Genomic DNA, 27,695 nt, shown 5'->3' with positions numbered 1-27,695 from the left:
AAAGGCAAGAACAGACAGCTGGAGATCCCTGCAGCAAGCAAGAACCACCACATTACAGGGCCAAAGGGACAGGGGAAACCCCAAGGATTAAGCAAAACAGGACAGTCCCAGGCAGGCTGGAGTTGCTGGCACTGCTGTCTCCAGGAGCTGCTAGGGAGAGGCTCCTTGTCTGTCCCCGTGCTCAGCGTGAGCCACACCAGTGCACCCCTCAAGGCTGCGTGACCCCAGCCACTTCATCACACCTGGAGCACCACGGCTGAAGCTCTGCGCCTCCTTCACCTGTACTGGAAGAAAATCAGGGGACAGCTGCTGCAGCACAGCAAGAGAACAAAGCATCCACTTCTGACCAGAGCAGGGTCACACTTCAGTCATCCCAAAGACGCACCTGGCACAGCAACTTTGAAAACTAACCAGAAAAATAAAGAACAAGCGCTCTTCACTACGACGTCATTTTAATTGCATCGACACCCAGAAAGTACACAAAGGATACGCACCGAGAGCCACCCGTCAAAGAGAGGCTTCCTTCCACTGGTGGGTCTTACTTTCACACTTCTTTCACTCCAAAAAAAATAATATATATATATATATATATAAAATAATAATTGCACCGGTTGATGTACAAACACAGTCTTCCCTTTTCACACATTCGTGGGTTCTGCCGCTACAGGAGGGTCGAGCCCCGGCATCTGCCCCAACGTGTCGAGAGCAGCACCCACGGGAACGAATGGTTGTACAAAACAGCATGAAGGTTTTCTTACAAACGTACACCTGCAGTGTTTACTGGTTGTTGGTTTCTTTTTTTTTCCTTTTTTTTTTTTTTTTTTTTAAAGTTTCAAAACTAGGTTTTGGGTCACTAATGGCTTGTATTTTATCTACAGTAAATTCAGCATATACTTTTATTTTTAGGAATGTGTAAGGCATTTTGGTAAGTTGAAGGGTAAGTTCTAAGTCACAGACTCATCAAACCGAAGTCCCTTCCTTTGAACTGTCCTCTTCCCCCTGGAGAAGAAACACAGGAGAGGTCAGTTACTCAGCTGGCTCTCATTCTTACTCTCACTGCAGGTTAAGCAGCAGAGCATTTCACAGGCTGGCCAGATCTTCCCGTCTGGGCAGGGAGAATCGTCACCACCATCCAATGCAGTCCCAGGGGCTGCCAAAAGCCAGCCAGGTGGTTTCTGGCAGTAGGTGCCCCACTGCTACCATTTTAAACCACCACCTGACACACGTTTCCCTGCCTGTATCAAGGGAAGGCACGGCTGTGGCTGGTGCTGGGAACAAGTACCGTTTCATGAAGCTGTTCTTTCAACTTCTTCACCGTTTCTCTCTCTTTGGCCAGTTGGTCCTGGGTAACCTTCAGTAGCTCCTGTAGTTTGGTTGCTGCTTGGCCCAAGTCCTTTGTTAGTTTTTTTTCTTTTTCAAGTCTTTCCTACATGGGAGTAAAAAGAAGCCATCCGCCTGAGCCTCCCTCTGCAGTCTAGGCTGCTTGCAGGGGACCCTTCCCCTCCAAAACACACCTGGTCACCTCGGGGCTGCACCCAGGGGCCTCAGTGACCATGAGCTGGATGAGCAGCCAGCTCTCTCCTTGCTGTAGGGGCCAGGCGTCACCCCAGCAAACTCAGGAGATATGAAACAACCTCAAGGGAGCACACTGATCTGCCCTGTACGCCTGCACAACCACGTGCTAAAGCGGTCAGCTCAGAGCATCACCCGTACCCTGGCCAACAAGGGGCTGTAACGTGCACCCTGCTGTCCTTCAGCCACGTTAGGGCAGGGAGCACCTTCCATGGGAACTATCCACCCTGCCCCGCCATCCCCAGGAACCAAAAATCACGCCCATAGCCCTGCTTGGAAAAGGCTTTTTGTGCCTGGTGCTGAGCCGTGGCAGCAGAGACCAGGGCAGCAGCCAAATCACCTTGAGATGCTGGGCCTCCTCCGTGCCTGAAGCCGCTGCGTTTTCAGCCAGTCTCAGCTTCTCCAGCTCCGCCTGCAAGCTGCGTGCTGAGCCCTGTGCCTGGCAGGGGGACACGCAACCATTAACAACACACCAGCCGGCACCAGTGGGCCCCTCCTGCACCCTGCCCCACGCAGCGGGGCCCCGGTGGCTGTCCCTCTGCTGTTAGCGGGTTACAGAGCCACCGTCAGGCGGCGGGATGCACTGCCCCAGCATTTCTTGGCCACTCTCCAGAGGTGCTCGCTCGCAGCCCCAAGCCCCTCTACGAGCACGGCCTCATTCCCCCAGCACCTACCTCCTCCAGCTCCAGCACCAGCTTCTGCCTCAGCGCTTGCTCCTTCTCCACCAGCGCTTCGTTTTGCTCCAGCTGAGTTTTCAACTGCGTGGAGAAGGGGAAAGCGTCCAGGAAACAAAATAAAAATAATAATAATTAAAAAAGCAAAGGCCTGAACAAGGAGGATGACGAGCTTCTTCCATTACCAAGGAAGCTGGGCTACAGAGAAGAAACAAAACCTGGAGCTTTGTCCAAGGCACCGAGGGGCAACATCATCTGTCCTCTGCACAAAGCCAGGAGGATGCTGATGGTGAGCCTGGGGTTGGTTTTGCATCGCCAAATTTTGCTTGCTTTTTGGGCAGCACAAGCTGGGACTCGGGACAAGAGGCACGACAGAGTGAAGGGAGCATCTGGCGGGTCCCCGTGTTGCAGCAGATGAGCAGTGCCCAGGAGAAGGCTCCACGGTTAACAGGATTAAAGGAGAGAGAGACAGAGCCCAGCTTGGGGCAGCAGCTGCCACCGGCAAGAGGTGTTAGCCCGCCAGGAACAGCCGCTGCTAATGCCTTCAGCCCGGCTCCGGCGAGATTTGCAGGGCCTCTGCTCCTACGTGAGCTCTGTAATCCTAATCCCCAGCCCCCAGCCAGGAGGGGCTCCTGGTGCAGCAGCGCTGGGATGGCCTCCGAGCAGACCCGAGCCCTGCGCCCAAAGGGGCATCACCGTGTGGCAACCCCGGCTCGAGGCAGCGCTCCCTGCCTGCCCCCCAAAAACGTCCCCAGCCTGATGTTGGCACAGAGGGCTCCCGAGGGAACAGCCCTGCTGGTGAAGGAGCGGGACGTGTGGTTGAAGGGGCTGGGGGATGCATTCCCCCAGGCTCCACGACCAAGCCCCGTACACCCAGGACAGGACAGCAAAGCCACGCGCGGTTTTCCATGCGGTTAGAGACGGTGAGACGGGACGAGGGACACGGTTAAGGGGCAGCGCCCCTGCGAGCCACGGTCTCACCCCCCTAACCTCGAAGGGCGTGGGATCGCTCAGCTCAGCTCGTGACCCCACGACTTCTCCGTCCTGCACGTGGCTCTTCATCTCACCCAACTGCTGCCTGACCTGGAAGGAGGAGCAGCAAGCCTGGCTCGGTTACACACCCCACACCACAGCCGTTACAAGACCCACAAGGACCTACAGAGCAGTTTTGGCAGCCTTTCTGCCAGCACACCAGCTGAAATGGTCAGAAGCTGCTGGGACGGGGCTGGGGGGAGCAGCCTCTTTGAACCTCCCCAGTTAAAGCCCCCAGCTCCACCCACTGGAGCCCCACTCAATCCCGCATCAGCAGTTAAAACTGCCTGCTCACCATTCGCCCCGTCCAGAAGACAGGGAAAGCTTCTAGATGGACACAAACGTGTTCAGTGCCTACAGCTGCTTGCCCATCTAACGAGATGAGCTCTAATGACCACCCAGCACCAAGTTGCCCCAAGAGCAAAAGGCTGCATTGGTTTGCTCAGCGAGCCAGATGACAGCACCTACAACGCTCGGAAGAGTCACAGGACTTAAGAGAAACTGAGCTCCCAGCTCACTGTGCTCTGAGCACCCCTGCAAGCCAGGGATACCACCCAGGACTTTGAAAACAAACCTCCTGACCCTCAGTTCACTGCAGCAGGGCTCATGGGAGCACTGACTGGCCGGAGCCCTACCCTAACCCGGACTCCTAAACCTCACTGGTGAGATATGCTTTCAAAGAATGAAGCATTTACATATTAAAATCCAAAGCAGCGACTGCTGTCTCAATCAAAGGACTGATTTAAAAAGCAAAAGCCTTCACGAATTTGGCAGGTCTGATGGCTTTCCTGGCCCTTTATCCCAGGCCTCTCTCCCACTTACCCGCAGAAACCCAGCCCCATCTTTCAGCCCTCCAAGCAACTCCTACACCCACGGGATACACTACAAAATTCATCCCACCCAGAGCTGGATGGAAGGGTACTTAAGGCACCCAAATGTCTGCCCAGAGTGGTATAGGGGGGGTAATCAGTGTCCATCAGGGGGACAGCTGGGGTTTTGCACTACGTGCCAGCTCACACAAGCTGTGCTGCTCTCTATTCCTTCCAGCTACCACCACAGGAAGAAAGAAAGGCAAGTAAAATCCCCTACTTGGTCACAAACATTTGCTCGGAAAGTTTCGTGCCTGGGAGTACCAGGTTTACCCACGTGCTGGCTGTGCCTTTTCTCCTCTCTCCAGACCCGCGGGGAGGAGCGGGGCTACCAGCAGGCAGACGAACCCTGGGGTCACCGTTTGTGAACTGCCCCGAGGCCAAGCAGCTGCCCTGCATGCGGGCGGGTGGTGCACCTCCAGGGATCTCCCTTACCAGGGCCAGCTCTTTGCTCTGCTTCTGTGTTTCTGTCTTCGCCGCCTCCAGCTGCTCTTGGGACTCTGATAAGAGCTGCCTCAACTGGCCGGGAGAAACAGAAAGCAATGAGTAAGGAAGAGCATTAGGGTTGGGGCTTTTTCTTTTTTCCCCCCCCCACTTCCAAACCACCATGGTTCACACTACACCACAGAAATCCAGCCCTGCCCCTCTCTTGCTGCCCTGGGGTCCCCCCAACCCAATCATCCTGATGCCCCGGGGCACTACGGACACATTGTGGACATCTCCGTGCAGATCTCCCTGTACCAGCCTGCTAATGCATCTCTTGGCATTAGGCATCCACAACCCAGACTGGAGCAAACAGCTCTCTATTTTCTCCTGCTTTGCAAAGTTCCAAACCCCCAGGGCACTCGTCAGATCCCCAAAATGGGGACGGGTGGTGAATCGGGCTTAGAAGAAGAAATACTGAAGGTAATGGTTGTCGCACTCACGTCTTCAACTTCTTTTGTGTAGTTTTGGCGCTCGGAGCTGGCTGTCTGCAAGTGATTTTCCAGTTGTGCTTCCAGAAGAGAGATGTATTCCTTTAGCTGGATTAAAAGGGAAGAGCACAGAGGGTGTTTGAGGTGCCAGTCATCCCAAACACGCGCCACCCTGCAAGCCCACCTTCCACGGGGTGAGTCAGGAGGTGGGTTCTGATTCAGCCCAAGCACAGCACGCATCGGCCTGGCGCCTGAGCAGGGAATTCCCAGAGGCTTGGCAGCACCCAGGCTTTCCCAAGCACCCAAAAAGCCTTACCTGATCCGTGCTCTGCAGCTCTGCCTTCAACTTCTCTACCATGTCTTCAAGGGATTTCAACTGGAGTTGTGACTAAGCCAAAATAAATAAATAAATAAATAAATAAACAAACAAACAAAAATGGGGCAGTAAATGGCATTTCACTGTGGTCCTGAACGCATTTTGCACAACCAATAACCAGCTTGTGGTTCGCTCCCACCTCCCCCACTTTCTTCTGTCCTGCACAGAGGAATCCTGACACCAGCCTGGAGCTCCCTGGCCTGCGGCCAGCAGGAGCTCCTCTTCCCAGGAAAGGTTAGTCCAACAAGCCCGGGCCATAAATCGTGAAGCAAGGTAACAGCTTTTGCCTGCTGGCTGCAGTCAGCTTTCAACACCCAAGAAACTGGCACCGAACCCAGCGCGACTCCTGCTGAGAGCACCTGGGGTCTGGAAGCAGCAGAGCAGTTTTTCCAATGAGGTGTCCCTGGCTTTGCTACGAAGAGAAGCCAAGCTATCCGAAAGCTCGAAGTATGCTGTTTGCATTTAAGCCCGGATTTATTTCGGAGAAGGACTTCGTGGCTGCGGAATTCTTTGCAAGGGAGGAATTCGCCTCTTCTCCACGGAGAGGCAGAACTGCTCCGGGACCTGCCCCAGCCGCCACGCTCACCCCGCCACGCACGCCGTGCTGTCAGCACACACCAGCAGCAGCCACGTCACCCCCGTGTGCTCACCGCCAGCCCTCACTGCCAGGCAGCCAGCAGCGCTGCTGGAGCCAGCGACCGGCTGAGAAATTAAAGATTTCTTGTATGAGAGCATGCCCGTCTCTCTGCAGCCCCGATGAGCTTTAAAACCCCGTGTGGTGGCGAGCAACCTGATCGCGGAAAGCGGTCTCATTTTAGTTCTGCATTCAAGAGGATACTGAGGGCAGAGAGCTTGGCAGAAGAGGCACGACCAGCCAGGTTCTCCTAGGCTCCAGCTAAGTTACAGGAGTTCACAAAACACGTCCCCCCAGACTTCTGGGCCACACTGGCTCTCTGGCAGCTGTTGGCTGGCTCTCTAACCAGTGAGAGTGGTACCCGGAGCTAGACAGACAGCTGGTCCAAAAACTAAGCACAGCACATGCCTGGACCTCAGCTCCTTTCTGAAGCCTCCACCAAAGCCAAGGACAACCTAGATATTGAGAGCAAGCCAAGCTCTTCTGACAAGGGGAGACCAAGAGCACGGCACGTGCTCTGCCTCAGTCAAGCCAGTGCCCACCAGGAGGACTCGGCCTGGCTTCCAAGCCTCACAGCTTGGATTACTGGAGCAGTAATGTAGTTTCCCAACTACCAGAGAGCTGCAACCCACTCCTCCCGCACATACCAGGCAGGGAGGTGGGACCCAGGTGGAAGAAAGGCTCAGTGAGGTGGGTTTCTTGTGGTAGTTTTGCGACAGGAGGCCTCGTGCCTCAGAGTTCAAGGCTGGCAGGAACAGTGAGGGTCAACATCCGCCTTATAGCCAACAGCCTCCCTGCTCCAGGAGCCTTTGTACATCAGCAACCAAGCCAGGTGTGCCCCAAACACCCACCTTTTGGAGTTCCTCTTCAGAGACTGTGAGCTTTGCTTTCCAGACCTGCTCCTCCTCCTCCACGCTCTTCTGTAGGTCTCGCAGCATCCCCTCCTGTTGGCAAAGCCCCAGCTGAGCCCCAGCATCCTCCAGCCCTCCGGAGGGGAGCACCACAGCTGCTGCTGGGGCTGGATGCCCTGGGATACCCAATTCTTCCCAAAGGACTTGGGCCAGAGCATGAGCAAGAGAATTAAGGGCCCCAGGTGGGGCTAGGGACTCCCAGCTCCCAGACTAGCTCACCCACCCTGCTTAGTGGAGCCTTTGCTTGTGCCACCCTGCCTCAAACAACATCCCACAACCACCAGGAAGGTTTCCAGCATAATTAGACTGAAGAAAAACTCTAGAAATTCGCGTTTGTTCTCTTCCCCTGTCTCACCAGCAAATAATTTTGTCCATGGTAGCCCCAGCATACCGTGTGATGCCCACCACAAGCCCATCGGCAGGATCTGGGCTGCTGGGAGATGGAGTTGTGTTTCTACTAGAAGACCAACACGAGGAGTTGTAACTTACCGTCTCTGCGAGGATAGCTCTGTACTGCTCACATTCTCCTTGTAAAGTGCTCTGCGCTTCCTCTGCCTCTTTTAATTTAAGTGCTGAATCCTGAAAGGGGAGAAGGATGGAGAAAAAGAGAGATGAGGAAAAGAACTAAGCGACTTAAACGCTCCCTTGCCCCTCCACTTTCCAGCCCCTTCACTTACCGCGGGCTCTGTTGTACTGATGCGTTGCTTTAGCACATTCACTGTCTTCTCCTTAAATTCTTGTAGCCACGTATCATAATCCTGAGTGTGAAAAACAGGACAAGGAGGGGAAAAGAAAGGAAGAGGATGCTTAGATGCCTGACGTACCTGCACAGCAGAGGCCCTGCAGGGGTCTGAACAGGCAGGTGCCTACCTGCTGCGGGGACACGGTGACTTCTGGGAGGGCAGAGAGCAGCGTCTGTTTGGTTTGTGTCTGGAAGGTGTCAAGCTGTTGGGCCAACTCCTCCTGTAAGAGGGACAAACTGGCATGGAGAGGAGGTCTGAGGTGCCTGTGGGCCAGGCTGCCTGTACCAGTCCTGCTTTTGTGTGTCTGCACGGGTAAGCTGGCACGGGAAACCCAGCAAGCAGGGAAAAGTGCTGCTGCTGCTGAGGGTCACTGAAATATCCCTCCCAGTTCACCCGTGGCCCTGGTTCCCCAGCTGTGACCTGTACTGTGGTTACACTGCCCTCGAGACGAGATTTGGAGAAGCTGTCAGGAAGGTTAGGCCAGCGCTGCTCCTAAGACGAGACAGGAAACCCAGGGCAAACAGTTCTGGCGGCCTGAGGAGACTGACTGCTTCCCCTGCAACACCGACATCACCGCTGAGGAGAAATACCAGGCTCACCTTTGCTTTTGTAGCAGCAAGTAGCTTCTCCTCACATGCCTTCTCCACCGTGGCCAACGCCTCCATTGCTTTCCAGTTCTTCTCACGAAGGTCCTGCCACGACCACACACACAAGGCAATAAGCCACACGTCATGCTGAAGGCCACCGAGCTGCCTTTGGAGGACACCAAAGCCTCCGTTCAGGGAAATGGGCAGCCCATCACTTTTGTCGAGCATCTCCCACCCCACCACCCACGTGCGCTCCTTTCTCCTCTAACCCTGCGGCCACCCAAGGCAGCACGTTGCTCAGGCAATGCCCGAATGCTCGAGCCTTCTTGCAGGAGCAGAGCAGACCTGGGTGGAGACAAGCTCCAAAAGCAGCCCTCAGAGCTGACTGAAGAGGACGTAGGCCTGGCAGAAGGCTGCGAGGTTGCCTCCAGGCAACTGATGCAGCCTTGCAGTAGAGGCAAAAGGAGCAGAGAGGCAATGAGGAGCGAGGGACCCCTGAGCAGGGGTTCCCTAGACCTTGCTGGATAGCATCTCCCTGCTTACAAGGTCCTAAGCCTCCCAGGAGGACAGGGGAGGGACACCCCACCCATGCAGCCCACCAGCTTGAGCACATGAGGTGTACACCCGGCCAGGGGCCCTCCTGCTCTCTGGCAGACAAGGCGAGACCCCCTGAGCTCCACGGGGCTGGAAGAGCCCGGTGCTGCACCACGGAGTGATCCGAGCAGCAAATCCATGCCCGGTTCGCTCACGTACGTTGTTTTTTGTCTTCTGTTGCTCCATTGCCTCTCGCAGCTCCGCTGCTTCCCTTTCCAAAGACGAGAGCTGGTCTGTTTTCTCCTGCAGCCTGGAATGAGATGATGCAGGGGTGAGCTTCCGCCTCCACCTCCCGCCCGGGTGGGATTTTGCATCTGGGGTCTGCTCTGGGATCTACAAGCAGCGGGGAGTTGCACTCGCATGGGGAGATGGAGGGAGTGGGCTGCACTTGTGGGACTAAAACCAGGACTGCAGAAACGAAAGATCGTAGCCATGCTGGAGCGGGGTCTAGTTTTCTACTGACTTATCATCAGTAACAAGTGAGTAGCTGGCTAGCTGTGCATCGAGGACGAGGAAGAAACAACTTGAGCCAAAGGCCACAAACGCTGGATTATACAACTGGAACTGCTCCCAACACGCTCCCACTCATGGCTCATTAGACCGCGATAGCCCACAGCTCTGCGTCTTGAAAGCATCACCCTACTATCTTGAATAGCCATGAATCAGCACCACCAGCTACACCTCGGAGCCTGCAGCTTCCCTCCACACCCTCAGATCCACCAGCTGCCCTGCAGGGAGGCTCAGCTGGAGCAGACCAAAGACGACGCAAGCCCTTGACGTGAATCACTCAAATCTCTTGGGGTCCCAGGACCCTGTGTTGAACAACTGCCCTCCTTTAGAGGGAACACCAGGTGCTTGCCCACAGCGAGGGCACCTGAGAAATTCTCCTGCCGTGGACTGAGCTTCTCGGAGGTGCCCTGCACAGGGGTGAGAGGCAACAGACGCAAGTCATGATGTGGGAAACCAGTGAGACACCAGGAAACCCTTTTTCACCGACACTTGGAGGTTGTCAGACAGTGGAAGAGGGAACCAGACAGGTGGTGAATCTCCATCCTTGAAAATACCCCAAATTCACCTAAAATAGCCCCAAAAGCCTTACTCTGAATGGCCCAGCTTTTAGCACAGACTTGGATCAGAGGCGTCCCAGGTCCCTAACCACCCCCAGCACCAACACAACTTGCACAGTCAGTTTTACAGGAAGAGTTAGCCTTCACGTGCCTGACAGCAATCAAAGCGTCACTTCGGCACGGACTGGCTGTTATTTGGGGTCAAGGAGCAAGCTGGAAGAGCAAGCAGCTTTTGTACGCTAAGCAGCACTTAGACCTACCTTAATTGCATCTGCTTCATTTCTGCTTCGTTGGCTGCCTGGAAGACAGAAATCACTTTCATCACCCGTCCTAGGCAAGAGATGCAGATCAGCCATCTCTGGCACCCCACAGCGAGACAACAGAGCTAACACAGGTACCAACATTAATATTATCCTCCTCCCACCCCAATTAAAAACGCACAGGACCTGCAGGTCTCTGTCTTTTTCTGCCTCCCTCATCTGGCCTGCTTCCAGCAGAGCTTCGATGGATTTGATCCTCTCCAGGAGCTTGGCGTTCTCCGAGCTGGCATCCTGCAGTTTCCCCTTCACGCTGTCGAGCTCCGACAGTTTGCTTTTAAGCTCTGCTTCGGAGCTCAGCAGCTTGGCCTGCAGTTCTGTTGGAGGAAGGGGAGAGGAACACAGTCAGGTAGGTGCAAACAAACTCAGAGACTCCCCATCCTGGTCGCTTGGCCACAGATGCCTTCTGGGGACACAGCATCAGCAAGACCATGGACCAGCCCCGCGTCTTGTTTGCACTGACACTGGGAAGCCCAACTCACCCCCAGATCTACTCATCCTGCCCTGAACAGCCCCATCAAACACCCTGCCCCAAAAACTCAAGATCTGCCTCGTGTTTCAGCTGCCCCACGGCTCTCCCTGTGCTGTTTCGCGGTCCTCACCAGCGATGCTCTGCTGCTGCCCTTTGGACTTCTCTGCATCTGCTAAGAGGCTCTTGTAGCTGGCCTGGGTTTTGCGGAGCTCGTCACTTACTTCATCCAACCTCTTCTGCAGCGTCGCCTCCACCTCTCTTTGGGAAGCCTGCACAGCGGGAAGAGAAGGCTTTAAACAGCACACTGGGCGTCCCGGCCAACGTGAAGCTAAGCTCAGCGGCACGTAGCATTATTTTCACGCTGTGTTTTGGGGGAGCAGGGTTGTCACGCTTCCCCTCTGCGTGAAGCACCTCCTTTTGTAATCAGGTGGGAATCAGACAACACCCCGATGTCTCAGTTCTGGGTCAACACTACCGCCAACCCCCTCTCTTCCCCTCCAGCCTGGAAGAGGGGAGCTGAATGCCGAAAAAACCCCAAGCTCCGGCCCTAAAGCACAGCCCTGGCTGGGCAGCCCTGCAGAAAGCTTCCCCTTCGCAAAGCCCCAGCCACCGCTCGGAGCCCGGGTCTCCAAACCGGAGCGACGTCTCCAAACCTTTCTGCTATGGGTTTGTTCTGGCAGCCGCCACGCGGCTCCGTTTACCGACGGCGTTCACAGCTGCCACTGTGCAGTGGGGAGGGAGAAGAGGGAAACGCCCTGCCAAAACGCAGGGAGCGACACGTGCTCTTTACACCAGGGAGAGCGGCCTCGGTGCTTTTGGCTCCCGAAGAGCAGATCCCGTGCAGGCAGCTGGTGCCCCAGCCCAGCACGGAGAGGTACTGACACGGCAATTAGCCGGACGCAGCCGGCCAGCCACGTGTTTCCATAGGCGGTGGAATTTTCTGCGTGGTTTGGGCCAGGGAAGACTTTTTTCCACCTTAGAAAGCAGCAGAGAAGAGGCCTGGCCAAGGCATGCGCTTAGAGGGGAGAGGCAGAGCGAGGGGTGTGAGGCGTGCTGCAAACCAGCGGCTCCACGAATCACCCCACTGCGAGCGCTTTGTGTGACGGGGACAAAGCGAGGCTAACGAGCAGCCCAGTCTCTGCCTGAACGATGCTTCCAGAACTGCCAAAAAAAGCAGTGCTTCTCCACTTCCTGAGGCTTTAACACCAAGTCCTCAGCTCCGAGCTCCAGAAGCACGTTTTCCCCATCACCGCAGGCACCTTAAACACATCACTGGCTTTAAAGACCTGCAGCTTATTATTATTATTATTATTATTATTTGACTAACATTAAGGCATGCAGCAAGCTGACAGCCCCGAAGAAGTTCTCCTAAAAGCACGCCTATAAGTTGATGTTTTAAGGCAGCTTCTGCCCTCGCACCGTGCCCACGTCACTCAGGCTCCTCACTTTCTCTTGCTATTTGACTGCAAAAGCAGCAGGGGTCCAAAACCAGTCCGCTGGAAGAAGATCTGCATCCTCAGGCACCCCGAAAATCGAGAGCTAGGACCCTGAACACCCCTCGTACTGCCAAGATCAGTGCTCCCAGACCCTAGCTTAGCAGAACCCCAGCACAAGTGCTGCTTCCTGCCAGAAAATGCTTTCCCTGCATCCGTACAGCCTGCTGCTGGCGACGTGCTCTGACCACAGAGTCTCTGCACGGGAGGCAGCCTGTGATCACCCAAAAAAAAAAAAAACACCAAAAAACGCCAGCCACACCCTGGTGACACCAAAAAGCCGAGCTCTGCCTCCTGTGCTACGATTAACAGGCTTGAAAACAGCTGAGTTGAGAGCTGGTGAGGGAGTGAACCCACATCTACACAAGCCCAGAGCCAAGCTGATGGGGGCCAGGGGGTTTTCTATCACATCTCCGGTTTTGGTGTTTTTTGTCTTGTTTTTAAAACAGAAAACTGCCCTGTTAGCAGGAGGCACCACCGTACTGCTGCAGAAAAAGCCCTGCTTTTCCCAGGCGCTCCCCTCCCTGCTGCCTCCAAGGCTTTCAGCACTGTCAGGAGGCAGCAGAGCAGGCTCGACGCCCGGCCACATTTGGTACAGCAGGGACCAGGAGGCACGGCCAGCTGCAGCCTGCCAGTTCAGGTCCCGGGCATTTGGCAGCACCAGGCACACTGAGCAGCGTGCACAGCCTAGATTTCCCCCAACACCTTCACGCCAGGCTCAGAGGTGTGTGAGAAGAATGGTTTTAACTGGGTCTCATGCTGCCTGGGCTTTGCTGGTGATGGATGATGCAAGAAAGCCACAATGCGTGTGACAAACTACCACGGGAGAGGCAACTGAGAGATCCGCAAGGCAGTTTGCCTTCCAGCTGCGGCTGGTAAATCCCTCCCTCCAAGCTCCTTCCATGGCCACGTCCATAGATCCCAAGCAATTCAGCCCCCCTCCAGGGCATCAGAGCCTCTTAGCCCCTAACTAACCTGGAAAGGGACAATTCTACTGAGTGGGGTAAGGTGTGTGTGCACAATACACCATCAGCAGCATGCACACAGCCTTACCTCTCGACAGCTGAATTAACAGAGCCCGATTCCCCACAGCCAGTGTCCCTTGTGACCCCCCCACCCCTGCAGAGGGAGGGGTGAGAAGGCAGGGTGTGACATTAGCACCTTCCCTTCCGAAGGGTGCTGAGGGAGAAGGGGCGTTATGGGATGCCTTTGCTCTAAGCAGCTGCCATTTTCAATTTCCATTGGAGAAAAATAATAATAATAAAAAAAAGACCACATAAGGTCACAAACCCAGAACACTGTGGGGCTTGGCCCTCCTGCTGAACTCTCCCTCCCTCTGTCCAACCTCATGCATGCTCTTTCAAGAGAGAATGACCAGAAACACATGGAGATTAAGCAACCCAGACAAGATCAGAGGGAAAACATCTGGCCAAGCCCCGCACTCCTGTTTTGCTTCAGCCAGCTGTCCCCTCGCCACAAGCTCGAGCCGCAGCTAGCACGGGCCCTCCTGCAAGCCACCACACGTCCCTGCCAGGGGAGCGGGTCCGACAGTGCCTGCCTGACCTGCAACTGCTCGAGCTGCTTCTCGGAGGCCACCGCTTTGATCTCCCAGCTCTTTTTCTGCTGCTCCTCTTGCTGCAGCACCTCGGATTTTTCAGACAGCTCTTTCATCAGCTTGTTGCATTCTTGCCGCAGCTTGGCCAGCTCAGCGTTTTGCCTGGACCAGAAAAAGCAGGGTTATTTTAGCCCACAGGACAGTCGAGTATCCTTGGTGTAACGTCCAGGGGAACACAGCCTCCTGCGGGCCTGATAGGGGACTTGAAACATTTTAGTGGTTGCATTTTCCTATTTCTAGGGTACGCCTGCTGCTTCAGGGAGGGGGTGGAAAGAGTTGACAAATCACTTTTCAAAAGCGGTATTTCAATCACAGGAGACATTCCTTTCTTATGAAGTAGAAGACATGAGGATCTGTATTCCCAGACACAAGAGGAAGTTCTCTAAGCATCTGGAGTCCAGTCTGTAATTATTTTACCGCTGTTAATCACCAGCTATTTCATATTTTCTATAAAAAGGAGTGTGAAATTCTTCTATCTAGCTCGTATTTGTTCTACGAGCATCAGGCACGTCTCGGTTCTTTCTCTGCAGCATCACTCATTTCCAAGAGCCAGCTGGATTTCTTCTCAAGCCAGGAAGCACGAGCTCACCTAAGCAGGGAAGGGCCTCGCTACCTCCCAGTCCCTTCTCCCTCCCACTGCCTGCTGGCTCCAGCGTCAGCACGGGTAGCCCTTGCCTCACGGCAGAGGGCTTCCCCTGCCCTCCCACTTTGTCACGAGCCACAGCATGGGAAAAACATCCTCATTCCAACCGCCAGCCCCCAGAAGCCGCTTGGCAGACTCTTCCTCCCTCCCTCCTCTACCTCTGGGTACCTCAACTCAGCGATAGGCTTTGCAGGGGGTGTCAGAGGTCCCTTGGAGACCCAAGGACAGCTAACCCCCAGGGTGTGCCAGAAGGCAGGCCCAGCCTCTGCCCCCCAGCCCAGCTGTGGTCTTACTTGCTCTCCGTCTGGCTGGTGGCCTGGTTGAGCGCGTCCCTCAGGATGGAGTTCTCCTGCTGCAGGCGGGCGAGCTGCGTGTTGGGGCCGTTCTCCAGCTGCTCCTGCAGGGTCCGAATCTAGAGGAAGCCAGCACGGGTTACGCCACTTTGTGGGGAGCACGCGACATCCCAGCCCAGCCTGCTGAGCACAGAGGGACATGCCCACGGGAGCTTCACCCCCTTCCTCAGTCTACAGACACTGACGGCCCCCAGGAATGCAATGCCTCGTGAGGATGCTCCCACACACCCGCACCATGGTCCAGGAAAGTCCTCACAGGGGAACTGAGCATCACAGGGTCACCCCCACCTCCCCACATCTCTGGTCTCCCCGCTCTCCATCTCTGTAGACTCCCAGAGGCCAAAATCCATCAGGCAGCCAGAGGAGGATGCTCCAGAGCCTACCTTTCCCTGGAGCTGCTGCGTTTCGTTGACGTGGTCCTGGTAGCTCGCCTGCATCCGTGCCTGAACTGCGGTGATCTCCCGCTCGCGAGCAACCAGCTGCTCCTTCAGCTTGCTCTCGCTGGCCACCGCCTTGGCCTTCTCAGCTGCAAGTTCCTGCAAGGAGAGAAGTCACCTGCTTAGTCCTCGGTGCTCCAGTTTCCTCGTTTCAAGGAAATGCAGAACTGGGCCTTCTAATTCAGAAGACTTAAAAGTTCTGCCTTTTAAGAGCTACCAGCCACCTGCGCAGCACAGCCAAGCCAAGTCACTTAGCACTTTCATTTCCTTTTGCATTTTGTTTTGGGCACTGTGGCCACTGGATGCCACTGTTGTTCCACACTGGGCCAGCAATGAGAAAGGAGTAAGACAGTCTAGATTTTTTTTTTTTCCTCTGGATCATCACACAAAATTTGGCACAAAGCAGGGAGGAAAAAAAAAAAAACACTAAATACCAAATATTAAATACTCCACTTCCCAGGGGGATGAAATGTCGGGGAGCAAGAGGCTCGTGGCACCGCCGCTTTGTCAGAACAGGGTGAGCTACAACGACACCAGGAAGGCTGCACAGCACCTACCTTGCTCAGCTCCCGCAGCTTGTTTCTGGCAGCAGACACGTCCTCCTGCTCAGCAGCGAGCTGCTTCTCCTTCTCTTCCAGCTGGCGTTTCAGGGCGGTGACCGGGTCCCCCTTCTGCGTTGCCTGTGAGCGTGAGGCAGCACATCAGTGAGGACGACCACCTCCAAACCCACCCTCTTTTCCTACAGGCAGGAGCCACCCAACATGCAGGACAGGTTCCTGCCCTCTATTTCCAACAAAAACCCAGCTCTGGTCTCTAGAACTGGCCCTTGGGGTTAGCGGGGCCCCCAGCCTGCCAAAAAACACGGAGCTCTCCCTCCCAAGGCTCAGCAGAGAGGCAGGGTCAGGAGTAAATGGCCACCGAGGTGCTCAGAGGCCTACCGTGTGCCAGGTGTCCTGGACGATGCCCGCTTTCTCCGACAGGATCTCGATGAGCTGCTGGGCCTCTCCCTCGCTGAACACCATGCTGCTGATGCTGGACACAAGCGTCTTGTAGGGCAGGTAGAGGGGCCCATCCGAGTCCGCAGGTGCTAGGGAGGAAAGAAGAGGAACTGGGACCACTCAAGTCAATGGCAGAGCATCACCTGCTTTTAAAACAAATGCCTTAAGCAGGCTCCAACCCCACAACTGATATTTCAGTTCCTTCCACGTCTGGGCAAGCAGCTCTAGGTGTCCCTGCACGAGCAGGGGGCTGGCCCAGACGGCCTCCAGAGGTGCCTTCCATCCTCAACCGTTCTGCATTTCCACAATTCCCTATCCATCTGCTAACGTGTGAAGGACAAGCTTGGGCAGGAGCGGGCATGGAGGCCACCCCGGTACAGCCCGACCCCGCCAGGCTGAGCCACCGCCTCTGTGAGGAGAGGCCGGGGCTGCCCCATGGCTCACATCTGGCTCGCATCTCATCCACGCGGGTGAGAGCACGTCCCTTTCCTCAGCCCGGTCCCGCTGGGCGAAGGGACCCACCGGGGAAATTCTGCCCATCTCCCGGCAGCGTTACACGCGCTGTCTTTGCACGAGGAGGGCACGACACGACCGCCACCTCCCAGCCGGCGAACGGGGCCGGGGCAGCCTGCCAAGGCACGGCACGAGGCCTGCTCCGCCTCAGCCCGTCTCCGCAAAAGGAAGCGGCGAAACAAGAAGCCGTGGCGGAGCAATGCCCTGGCGAAGCTGCCACGGGGAAGCACGGCGGGGACGAGGGGCCCGAAGAGCCACTTCTCAAACCCCGGGGGACACGTGGCACCGGAGACACGAATTGCTGCTTGCCTGGAGGCCCAAAGGCAGGAGCTGATTCAGCAGCGCAGCCCAGACCAGGCACCCACAGGCGTTTCAAGGCAGAGCCCAGCTCCTACTATCAGAGCTAACGACCTGGGACCCAAGTACACATTAACCACTTGCAAGCAAGCGTTTTTCGCAGTGCCGGAGACTAAAAACAAACCACGCGAGACCCCCAGGCCACTCCTGTCGGATTTGCTGTCTGTTCGAGCGCCGAAGACATGCCTTTGAACACCCTGGGTTTTTATCTGCCGCGGGATAATTTGTTGCTTCTGCCTTTGAAAAGGGGAGAGACATCGCAGCACGCACTGAGAGGCTGCCCGCAACACCACGGGCCAACTGCAGTCAGCTTTGTGGTGCAAACATTGCCAAGAGCTTTCCTTTGAAAAATCCCACAGGAGCACCTCAGACACTCTTGGCCTCTAAGACACGCGGGATCTGTACTTCGTATCTGAAGGAATGGATGCGCATGGCAGCCAAAAAACTCCCCGCTGTAAACAAGAGCTAAGAGTTTGTCTCCCATCCATGTTGCCCCAGCTGTTCCAGCTTGGATTCATGGCGATGTTTTTCAGTGCTGGAGAGGCGGTGCTGGATCCCCAGGTGCACATGCCAAACCAGTCACCTCCGATTTCCTATTGCTGCAATAGACTTCAGCAGCAGTTGCTCCCGAGCTCAAACAATGTGAAACCCCACTTTTATATGGAGTTGGCCTTTAATAAAATCCTTTCGTCAGAGAAGCAGATCCAAGGGCTTTAACCTGACCTTGGAGACCCGTGGCTGCAAGATTTCCTGCTGAGTAGCAGGTCCTCTCCCAAAACATGGGTGCAAAACCTAATGGGTTGCATGGCAGCCTGGGTTTGGATATGCTGGAGAAGGCCACCACGTAAAGTGTTCACTCACAAAAAGGACACAGGCATCACATCACACTTTTGAGAACACCTGAGAGATTTCTGTGACATGTCCATATGGAAATACTTCTACAGGTAGGGCAGCACACAAGCTAAAGCACTTCAGAGCCTGCAAGTGTCATTTAACCAAAAACAAAAAATAAACTGTTCACATCGGTGCAACGAGAGGCAGGAATCCAGCTACAAAGCTGTTTCTTCCCTCCCCACACCTATTCACACCCGGGAAAGGGTAAGCCCCCGTTCTTTGATCTCTTCTATCTCCAAGTCAATCAGGTGAGGCTTGAACTGTGACAGGCAAACTTCCCTTTGCCCTGACATAGCTAGGCACTTCTCTCAAACTATTCCATGACGAGTCCCCTGCAGTGTAAAACAACTTCATTCCTCTCTCCTCCACCGGGCACCTTTTCACCTCCGCTGAATGAGGAGGAAACTTTTAGAGTCACCCACCTTCCCACAGAAGGTCCATCTCACCAGACACGGCCGCTCTATAGCTGCCCTGTTTCCAACAGGGAAGGAGAACAAAGATCTCAGAACAGGACAGCTGTTTTAACAGCACCACGACTCCCTGTTTGCTTACTCAGCGGGGATACACACAGGAATTTGGCCTTACCTGGCTCAGACTTCTTCTTGGATGCGGCCTTCTTCTTGACAGGTCCATCATGCTTTTGCTCCTCGTGGGCTGGAAGAGCCTCGTTTTTTTTGACGGGGACCGAGCTGACAACTGGGGCACTTTGCTGCGTGCCCACTGGTGGCACGGCCACAACAGGCACCTCCTTAGGGGTCACCTCCAAGACAGGAGAACCTTTGGGAACGCTGACAGGAGGGGAAGCCAGCGCTGGGCTAGGAGCAGGCTCTACCTTTGCCACCTTCTTCTCCTTCTTCCTCTTCTCCTTAGGAGACGGAGCAGGTTTCTCCTTTTCCTGGGGGGGCACTGACACCACTGCGATCGGAGGCTCAACGGGAGTTACGGGCTCAGGCACCGCGGCAGGCTCAAGAACCACATCCTTGGAAGAGTCTGTCACTTCCTGAGGCAGCTGCTGCTCCGGTATCTTTCCATTAGGTTTTTCTTCCTTTTTCTTTGCTTTTCCTTTTTTCTCAACAGGTTTCTCTTTCTTCTTTTTCTCTATTTTGTGCTGGTTGGTCTTCTCAAGCTCTTTACGCTGCTTTGCCAAGGCTTCCTCATAAGACGTCTCCTTCATGGAGAAGGTGGACACCAGAAAGATCCCAATGGCCGATATCACCATAAAGCCTCCAAAGACCACAACACCCAGCGTCTGAGGATCATACACATCCATCCTGCCTTATTCTTCTGCGCCTGCAAGACATGAGAGCAACAGTTAGCCAGGGGAAAACCCAAAGACGCAATCACCTCGCCAAGCAGGGAGTTTGAAAGAACATTTGCATTTCCAGTCATCTTGCAGTGATGGCCAAATGGCCAAGATTCATAGCCCCTTGGTGAGGGCCAGCAGGCCATATACATCACCAGCTTTTGCCCCTCCACCACGTTGCCTATCCACCGTTCTCCAGTTTTCCTGCTGCAACCAATGCCACTGGTAGCCATCTCCAGAGGAACCAAAGAGCCGGAAGGAAAACACCAGGGATGTGATCAGAGATGGAAACGAGCAAGCACCTCTTACGTGTCCACCGGGATGGTTTTGCATGACCCTAGGCAATAACTGTGGCACAGGGGCAACACCAGAGCCCCTCCTCAGACAGCTTGGGGCAGGCTGGCCAAGAGCTGGGCTCTGCCAGGACCTCTCCCGAGTCCTCGGAGCACTTCAGCCCAGACACACGTTCAGATCTCAACTCTGGAATACAACAACCAAGAAGAAAGGAAGAAGAAGGCACGAGGAGGACAGCTTTCCCTGCTTGCTTCCAAACGCAGAAGCACCTGCTGTGCAACAGCCCTGCCCTTCTCCCCTTGCCATCACACCGGTGACTTCTGGAGAGCGTTCGCCTTGCGAAAGCACAAGCTGCGTAATTTCTAACTGAACCATGTCCCAAGCTCCTAAAACAGTCTCTTCCCTGCTGTCCCGCTTGCATTTCTCCTACCAGAGGATAACCTCCACGTGGTCCCGAGGCGGATCGTTAATCCCCAGATGGGGATGCAGGAGCTGACCAGTTGAGATGCAAAGGAACGCTTTCCAGGAAGGCAAAGACAGTTTCTCATCATTGTGCCTCAAAACATAATCAGGAAGATGCAGAAAGCCCTTCGAAGTTCCCATCCCCACACTTAACTGTAAACATTATCAAGTTTCCTTTCTAAGAGGTTGTGGGTTGAGGAGGGAGGGGAGTAGGCAAAACTAAGAAAAACTAAGGAGATCAGCATCTCTTCAAACCCTCGGTGGCTTTTTCTTTCTACCAGCCCGAGCAGTGAACTCACACCCAGAGCTGAAGCCCAAGCCACGCTTGCAGCTAGCGGGTGACGGCGCGATGAAGACAGCCACCACAACACACGTCACGCGCATCGAAACCCTTCTCCAATGCTAAAGAAGACGATGCAGAGCCAGAAGGAGCCGCAGACCAGCCCTCTCCCACTGCAGACACTCACCTGCCCGGGGAGGAGCACTGTCACCAGGAGCCCGGCCCTCCCCGAGCATCCCGGGCGAAGCGGAGGAAGCTGGCAGGCAGGAGGGCTCTGAATGCCAGCTGGAACCAGCCGCCCCTGGAAGGACCAACTTTCTGCCCCGGGCACTGCTCTAGATCCCCGCTGACACTACAGCACTCACCGTTTCACATCTCACCCTGTCATTCGGGATTTAAACAGCCTCAGCCTGCTCCGTCCCAGCACACTGAGTGCTGGGTCACTTCCCTCTGGCTGTAGCAAGTGAGCGCTTCGGGGTCTTTCCCACCAGGACAGAAACGGATCGCTCCTAACCCGCCGGGTGAAAAAGGCAGGATTTCCTCTCCCCTGCAGCAACTAGAAAGTAGGGCTGAAGAACACGCATCTACAACCTAATACTGGTTTTAGGGTTACACTGAGGTGTCTGCGAGCTGTTGAGATGATTCTGGGGACAGAACAACGTGACCTGCATTTCTCACCCAGCAGCCGCCACACATTGGTAAGAATAAACCCTTCCTGCCCTCACGCTGTTTGTACTTAGAGCAAATGTGCTGCTCCAGCTTGGGGCAAGGGCATCACCAAGAGCTGGCAAATCCAACCCAGCCCCACCAGCTGCCACCACCACCTCCAAAAGCAGCTGCACGGAGCCTAGGGAGGATAGGAATGGAATTAAAAAGAAAAGAAAAAACAACAGGCTGGCATCAGAAGCACCTTTCCAGAGCTCAGCCAAGACTTTGTGCCCAAAATTTTGCTGGCTCTGGCAGCCCTGTGGCTGCGTCTGTGCCGTACCCACAAGCAGTGCCGGCGGCAGGGTGCTGCAGAGGAGGCTCCTGCAGCTCTCAAGCCCCAGCACTTGGCTCCAGCCTCTGCTGCGGACACGTCCGATGTGCACGGGGAGCCCGAGGAGGCAGGACAGCGCTGCCACGCAGGGGCTGGAGCAGTAAGGGGGTGAGACAGGCAGTGCCAGAGCTCCTTGCCCGCCCCACGTCCCACCCCACGCTGCTGCCCCTCCGCAAAGCCCACGCGGGGACCCGGAGCAGGGTGCCTGAGCCTCACCCAGCCACGCTGCAGTAAAAGCCTGTACCTTGCCTCCTCGTGCACTTTACAGCCAGGGCGAGATAACAGCGGAGATTAGCAGTAAGAAGTCCTTCCTAGCTAAACCAAACAGCCCCCACCTCCAAAAAAAAAAAAAAAATACAAAAAACCCAGAGCACCAGCCACTGCCTGGCACAAAGGGTCCTGATTTTCCCCCTCCGGGCTCCGGCACCTTCAGTGGTTTTGCTGCTGAACAAGGGAGAGAATCTGACCTGGCACATTAACATCCGCGTGGCAAAGCTGTGGTGACGGGGCAGCGTTTGGGGGGTTTTTGCTGAAGCCACGAAGCCTCTTTGCGAGGAGGGAGGCATCCCATTACCCCACTGACTTAGGAGGACGCCTTGAACCTGCTGGCAGAGCGGTCACAGAGCTCCTCGGGAGCTCCCAGAAGCAGCACAGAGGAGGCAGACCCCGAGGCGGCCCCTCGGCTGCTCCCAAGGATAAAACCCAAAAGGAGGATGAGAAACACCAACCGGGCAGCAACGCCTCCAGGCGAAGGGGATGTCAGTCCTGTCGTGGATCTCGTGGGGCTGGCTGCGAGGAGCAAGCAGTGGCAGCAGAGACGTGGTGCAGGGCAGCCCAGCAGCCCTCTCCGGGACGCGTGCATGCACTAAGACGGCAGCAGGCTGGACAAGCACCACGTGCATTTACACCAAACCAGCCTGGACTGGGAGTCTTCTTTAAAAGGCTTCCTCCGGGAACTTCCCGCTGCACAAATGTTAAGACTCAGCGCGCCGCAGCGCCAGCATCGGGAGCAAAGCTCCGCTTTGGCATTTCCTGAGCTTGCTGCCTCCCCCAGGAGCCCCAGCTCTGCCTTTGAAGGGCTCAAAGTTTGCTTCTGGGTTTTCACAGCAAGGCACAGCCCCTCTCGCGAGCTTGGCGACAGAAGAGCGTGTGCCTTGCCGCTCGGCAGGAAAGCCTGCCAACACTTCGCGTCTGCACCAAGCCTCAGCGAAGGCAGGGAAAATAGGGCACCGGAGGTACCGCGGCTTATCTGCTCGCCGATGCCTTGAGCGACATCTCACGCTTGGTGGGCTTGGTTCAACGGCCGGGCTCTGTTGAGGCTTCCAGACTTCAGCATCTTCCCCTCTGTACCTGCTCCTGAAGCGCAAACCGGAGGATAGGTGCAGGGGTAGCCCGTGATTTCCTGCCCGCAGGAGTATTTTTCAGCCCGATGCCCAGACTGGCATCATGCTGAGCATGAGGGGTGCTCTGACACCCACCTGAGTCCATGTCCAAAGATCAAGCTCACGTCTGACACAGAGCACGTTAATCTGCGTGAAGTTCCTCAGACAGGATCACCCCCTAGTCACCACCCTAGTCAAAACAGTGAAAATCATCAAACACCTCCACATGCAAACTCCTTCCTGCTCCTTCCCAAAAATAGCTTGTTCAGATAAAGCTCTTTTACCGCCACCAGAACAGGAACAAGACAGACAACCACTATTTTGCCTTTTCCCGTAAAGGAGCTACCTGCAAAGTTGTCCTCTAACTCTTCAGTCCCTGTGGCTTTTTCTAGTTATCCATCAAACTTCCAAAAACCCCAGCTAACAGCCCAGGAGAGCAGATTTCCCTCACCACCTCGCACCACAGAGTCACCTCTGTTTGCCCCGAGCAAAAGTCCAACTCACCATAAGGAAGTGAAACCAGCAAAGCCCTCGGCCTCGCTGGCTTTAAGCGTGGAACAGCCTCCAGGACGCGTGGCCACACACGTGTGGCACATGGGCCCTGCTCGGTGCCTTGCATGTGCATTTGCCAGAAGCAGGGAAGAGTCAAAACTCCGGCTACGGCCTTCCCCTCTGTCCAAGCTTTCCTCCTCTCTGCAAACGCTTCCACAAAATCCACAGGGTGTCTCTGAAACTCAGACCTCCACAAGTGCTGGTTTAAATCACCCAGGTCAAGTGGCAGGAGCAAAGGAAGAGACAGGTTGCGCAGCAACCACAGAAGCCTTATTTTCCTACAGCCAAAGGGAAATGCACCTACTATCTACCCCTGCTTTTCAAGGGGTGGGATAAGATGCTCTTTGCAACCAGGGCACCGCGTCCCCCTGCAATCCAAAGCCTGCACTTTGCTCTAGTGCCAAAGCAGTGCCTCCAGCTATGGTAACGCAGAAGAAGATGTGAACAGTTGTTGGAGGGCAGAGAACCGGGTTCGTGCAGCTGGGCTCTGCACAGCCCGAAGCAATGTCTGCCTGCACAGCGCCTGCGGCTCCCTTTGCTTTACAGCACCCTAACCACACGCAGGTGTGTCGAGGCTGGCTGACCTGGCACACAAGTTTCCAGGCTGAAATTTCGGTTCCTGCCAAAGGGCGAAGTTATCTCCCAGGTCACCAGCATGAGCAGCACCTAAGGGACTGGCCTGAGGTCAGCCCTTTTGGGAGGGCGCTGCCCAGCCCCAGCTCTGGGGTATAAAGGCTCGCCCTGCTCTGATGCTTCAGGGGCTCCCCATCGCTGGGGACAGCGCTCCTCCAGCACAAAGGAGCGAGAGGGAACTTGGAGGCCAGATCCTGCTGATAGCAGGGCAGCCTGGCAGCAGCAGAAGGCAGCGCTGTCAGCAGATAAAAGACGATCACCAGATCCACCTCCTGAAGCTTCTCCCTCCACCCGGCTGCAACAGACAGAGGCAAAATTGAAAGCCCAAGAAAAACCCCAGCCAAACCCACACGCCTCGAGCGGATCCTACCCACGTCCCCGGGAGCCTCCGGGTAAATAGGCTTTCTGAATAAGTGACCGCGCTTTTCTGGTCTCGCCTGGCACGTGGCGCTCAGCGCAAACAGCAACACGCCGTGACTTCAGGTTAGCAGCCACACCACTACCAGCAGTTCCCTCCCAACTTAATTGCATCTGCGTTAGTGCTCCATTAGCGGAGTGCCAGCCCTGCCCGTGGCCCTTTGCAGCGCTGCCGGCTCCCTTCCCGAATAAAAAGGCAGGGGTATATCGATGTATATATCACACATATATAGACTAGAAGGAAGCACAGTGCAACACGTAGCACAGCTGTGGCTTGACTCCTCTCTGTGGCGGCTATTACACACCTCTCTCCTCTCCCTGGCCCCAAGTGGCACTCTGCTGCTGGGTCTCGTCCCCTTCTGCGATGGGGACAAGCAGGAGCCATTGCCTGAAAGCCGACATTTCGGGCACGGAGGTGGCCTCGCACACGCTCTCCCCACCGGGCTCCTGCCCCGGCGGGACGTCCCGCTATGGGCACCACACGGAGAAACCTGCAGGACAGCTCGTACGGGCCAGCCTGGAAATACTGTGGTGCCCATGGAGTGCCAGACACCCCGTCCCATCCCACCTTCCCCACACGGGGGACGCCGCCTCTCTCCTGCGGTCCCCTCCAGCATCTCTCCCGTGCCCGGACCCCTCGCTGCCGCCGCTCCCCAAGGGCCGTGCGGGCTGGGCGACACGTTTCGCCTGGCTGAAGAAAAAAAGGAACAACCTCCTCGTAGCTGTGACCTTTTTTTTTTTTTTTTTTTTTTTTTGCAACCGCACTTCATCAGCTTACGGAATTTCCTACGGCCGGCTCCTGGCAATTTCTTCGGGACAACCGCAGACGGGGCGAGCGGGGCGCCAAGTTCGAGGGGGAGAGGGAAGGGGGGGGTGCCCCGGGATGGGGGTACCCCGGGATTGAAGGGGGGGTACCCGGGGGCTTGGGGGTAACGGGGGGTGTCCCCTCAGCCCCACAGCGGCGGAGGGGGCCGGGGGAGGAAGAGGAGGCGGCGGCCTCGTCCATCATCCGGCGGGGCGGCCCCTCCCCGGCCGCCTGCACACGTCGCCATTCCGCACCGCCCTGGCACGCCGCGGGCCATTCATCCACCGCCGCCCCCCGGCCGGGGACCCCCCCGGGGGACCCCCCCGGACCCCCCCATCCCCTTCTCCCCCCGGTGGGGGACGCGGCAGCGGCGGGGAGGGGGCGCGGGACGGGACCCCCCCCCCCCTCCCCACCACCACCTCCCCGCTCGGGACCCCGCAGCACTGGGGGGGGCACCGGGTGGGGGGGGGTCCCCGGTTGGGTTGGGGGGATCCCGGTGCGGGGGTCCACACCGGGGGGGGTCCCGGTGCGGGGGTCCCAATTGGGGTAGAGGGTCCCTGTTGGGGGGGGGGGGGGGGGTCGCGGTGGGGGTCCCACCCCGGCTCCGAGCGACCCCCCCGCGGCGCAGCGCCCCCCCCCCCCCCGGTCCCCGAGCCCCCCGCCCCCGGTGCCGGTGCCCGGCGGTCCCTACCGGCGCCGTGTCGCGGTCCCTGCCCGCCGCCGCGGCCGTGTGGAGTCGTGGCACTTTTCTGCCGGGCCCGCCCCGCTCCCGGCCGCGGGGCCACTCAGCGCGGCGGGGCGGGCCGGGCCGGGCCGGGCCGGGCCGCGCCGGCCCCTGGGGGCTGTAGTCCCCCCGATCCGCCCCGCGGGGCACCGGGGGAGGGGGTTTGGGGGGAGACGAGGGGGGGCCCCGAGGGAGCGGGGGCAGCCGGTGGGGTCCCGTCAGGGCGCCGTGTGTGTGCTGGTCCGTGGTGGGACGGGGGGCGTGGGTCTCGGGGGCCTGTTTGTGGCACGGGGAGTTGGCTGGGTGGGATCGGTTAGGTGCTTCGGCGTCTTGGAGGTGAAAAAGAAAGGGCTGGGAGGGGCTCTGTTCGCGTTGGGTGGAGTAATTATTAGGTTGAACCGTTAGAGGAGAGCTAGGGCACTCTTTGGGAGATGCTCTACCCTAACGTGTGCCGTGAGAGCCATCGTGCTATGGCCAGAGGCCCATCTCCATAGGACTGTGCCTCCAAACCAACCCCCCAACCAACCACCCAACCACCCAACAAACCAACTACCTGCGCAACCAACCAACAAACCAACCAACCCACCTCCCAGAAAAACAACTACCTGCTCAACCAACCACCCAACAAACCAGCTGACCACCCAACCAGGCAGGAACCATAGGCTGATGAGCAATGAAAAGGGCTAGAGCAGAAGTTTGCTGCCTACTCTGTAACCCGGGAATTGCATTAGCTGTGCTTTTCACCCAAATTTGCACAAATGGCCTGGACTCAGGTGGGAATGCCCCTCATGTCTCCACATCTTCAGCCAAGCTCAAAGCCATCTCCTTCCCTCTCCTGCTCAGCCCTGGCCCCGTTGTGGTGCACACCATGGCTCCTGCATTGTTAGGCACTGAATATAGAGTAAGAAGTTAATTTGTTATGGGAAGTGGCTGGGAGGGATAATTTAACATTGTTGCAGGGACTTGTGATCTCGGAGGCAGCAGAGCTGGGTCCCCGGGGAAAATTCAGCATTTGGGCAGAATGAAATTTCAGGCGATTGAAGAGTGAGGGGGATAACAACGTTAATGCGTTTCAGCGGCTCTCACAGGGTGGCAAATGGGGCTGTTCTCAGCGGCATCCCTGGGATGTACATCAGCTGCCACGGCATCGCCACCCCTTGCGCAGAGAACAAGCTGTGCTATTGAGGCCGGGCTGGGCCGGGCAGCAGGTCCTGTCCTCAGCCTGGTACATCTCGACACAATGGCAAGGAGAATAAGCAACTGTTTTATGCAGACCGGTGTGATGAAATTTGAGCAAAATATGCCAATGGAGAAACGTTTCGGCTAATTATGATAATGCAGCTTCTGCAGGGGGACCTGAAAGGGGCACCAACACTTCTATTCTCAGCACTCGTGAGATCTTGGAGACTTTTGTGGGTTTTCTGCGTGCTGCAGGCAAAGCAGGTGGTTGGGCAAGGCAGGGCAGGGCTCCCCGCCACAGGCTGGACCTGGACTGGCAAGACCCATGAGCACAAAGGATGGACATGGGCAGAGAGCGATCCAACGCTCAGCCCTTCAGGTAAAGGCATGGAGGTTTTGGACCTGGGTGTCCTCTGCTACAGCAACAGGGATGAGTCCCGTGTTTGTTTGTTTTTTAAGTCTTCCATGCCAAAGAGCAAAAAGTTCATCTCCTAAGAGGTGTAAGCAAAGGGCAAAGCAATGAAATACTCTAACCAAGGAGGGCAGCACTCTAACCTGCC

The 27,695-nt window shown here is 56.3% G+C and overlaps 1 protein-coding gene across 8 annotated transcripts; it reads right to left on the bottom strand.

Annotated features, from left to right (window-relative positions):
* Positions 1 to 435: 435 nt before the first annotated feature.
* Positions 436 to 26,019, bottom strand: RRBP1 (ribosome binding protein 1). 8 transcript variants are annotated; one of them, XM_050709717.1, is made up of 27 exons: positions 24,733 to 25,113; positions 23,330 to 24,305; positions 22,922 to 23,015; positions 22,172 to 22,845; positions 18,651 to 19,355; positions 16,242 to 16,390; positions 15,861 to 15,983; positions 15,250 to 15,402; positions 14,807 to 14,925; positions 13,819 to 13,972; positions 10,893 to 11,031; positions 10,420 to 10,607; positions 10,234 to 10,271; positions 9,066 to 9,156; positions 8,325 to 8,417; positions 7,853 to 7,945; positions 7,660 to 7,740; positions 7,472 to 7,561; positions 6,923 to 7,015; positions 5,378 to 5,449; positions 5,074 to 5,169; positions 4,583 to 4,666; positions 3,237 to 3,329; positions 2,247 to 2,330; positions 1,913 to 2,011; positions 1,283 to 1,426; positions 436 to 999 (listed from the first exon to the last, which is right to left on the bottom strand). In XM_050709717.1, exons 5-27 carry the CDS (start codon positions 19,333 to 19,335, stop codon positions 961 to 963), a joined length of 3,000 nt encoding a protein of 999 aa, XP_050565674.1. In that variant the 5' UTR covers positions 19,336 to 19,355; positions 22,172 to 22,845; positions 22,922 to 23,015; positions 23,330 to 24,305; positions 24,733 to 25,113; the 3' UTR covers positions 436 to 960. The 8 variants fall into 8 exon arrangements, with proteins under 8 accessions (XP_050565674.1, XP_050565675.1, XP_035414493.1 ...); XM_050709718.1 differs by having other exon boundaries at positions 22,683 to 22,845; positions 23,330 to 25,113; XM_035558600.2 differs by having other exon boundaries at positions 22,683 to 22,799; positions 22,922 to 25,506.
* Between the last annotated feature and the right edge of the window lie 1,676 nt (positions 26,020 to 27,695).

Source organism: Cygnus atratus, chromosome 3 (genome assembly GCF_013377495.2).
Source record: "Cygnus atratus isolate AKBS03 ecotype Queensland, Australia chromosome 3, CAtr_DNAZoo_HiC_assembly, whole genome shotgun sequence".
In the NCBI taxonomy this organism is placed as follows: domain Eukaryota; kingdom Metazoa; phylum Chordata; class Aves; order Anseriformes; family Anatidae; genus Cygnus; species Cygnus atratus.
This window is presented reverse-complemented; position numbering and strand designations above follow the sequence as displayed.

Bases quoted from the DNA above. Each gene is read 5' to 3' on its own strand.
- RRBP1 (XM_035558582.1), bottom strand. From the start codon at position 19,335: ATGGATGTGTATGATCCTCAGACGCTGGGTGTTGTGGTCTTTGGAGGC. The intron at 10,272-10,419 runs GTCCTGTGCGTT...TCTGTCTTCCAG, and splicing joins AAAAAGACAGAGACCTGCAG to GCAGCCAACGAAGCAGAAAT. The intron at 7,741-7,852 runs GTAGGCACCTGC...TTTCACACTCAG, and splicing joins TCACCGTGTCCCCGCAGCAG to GATTATGATACGTGGCTACA.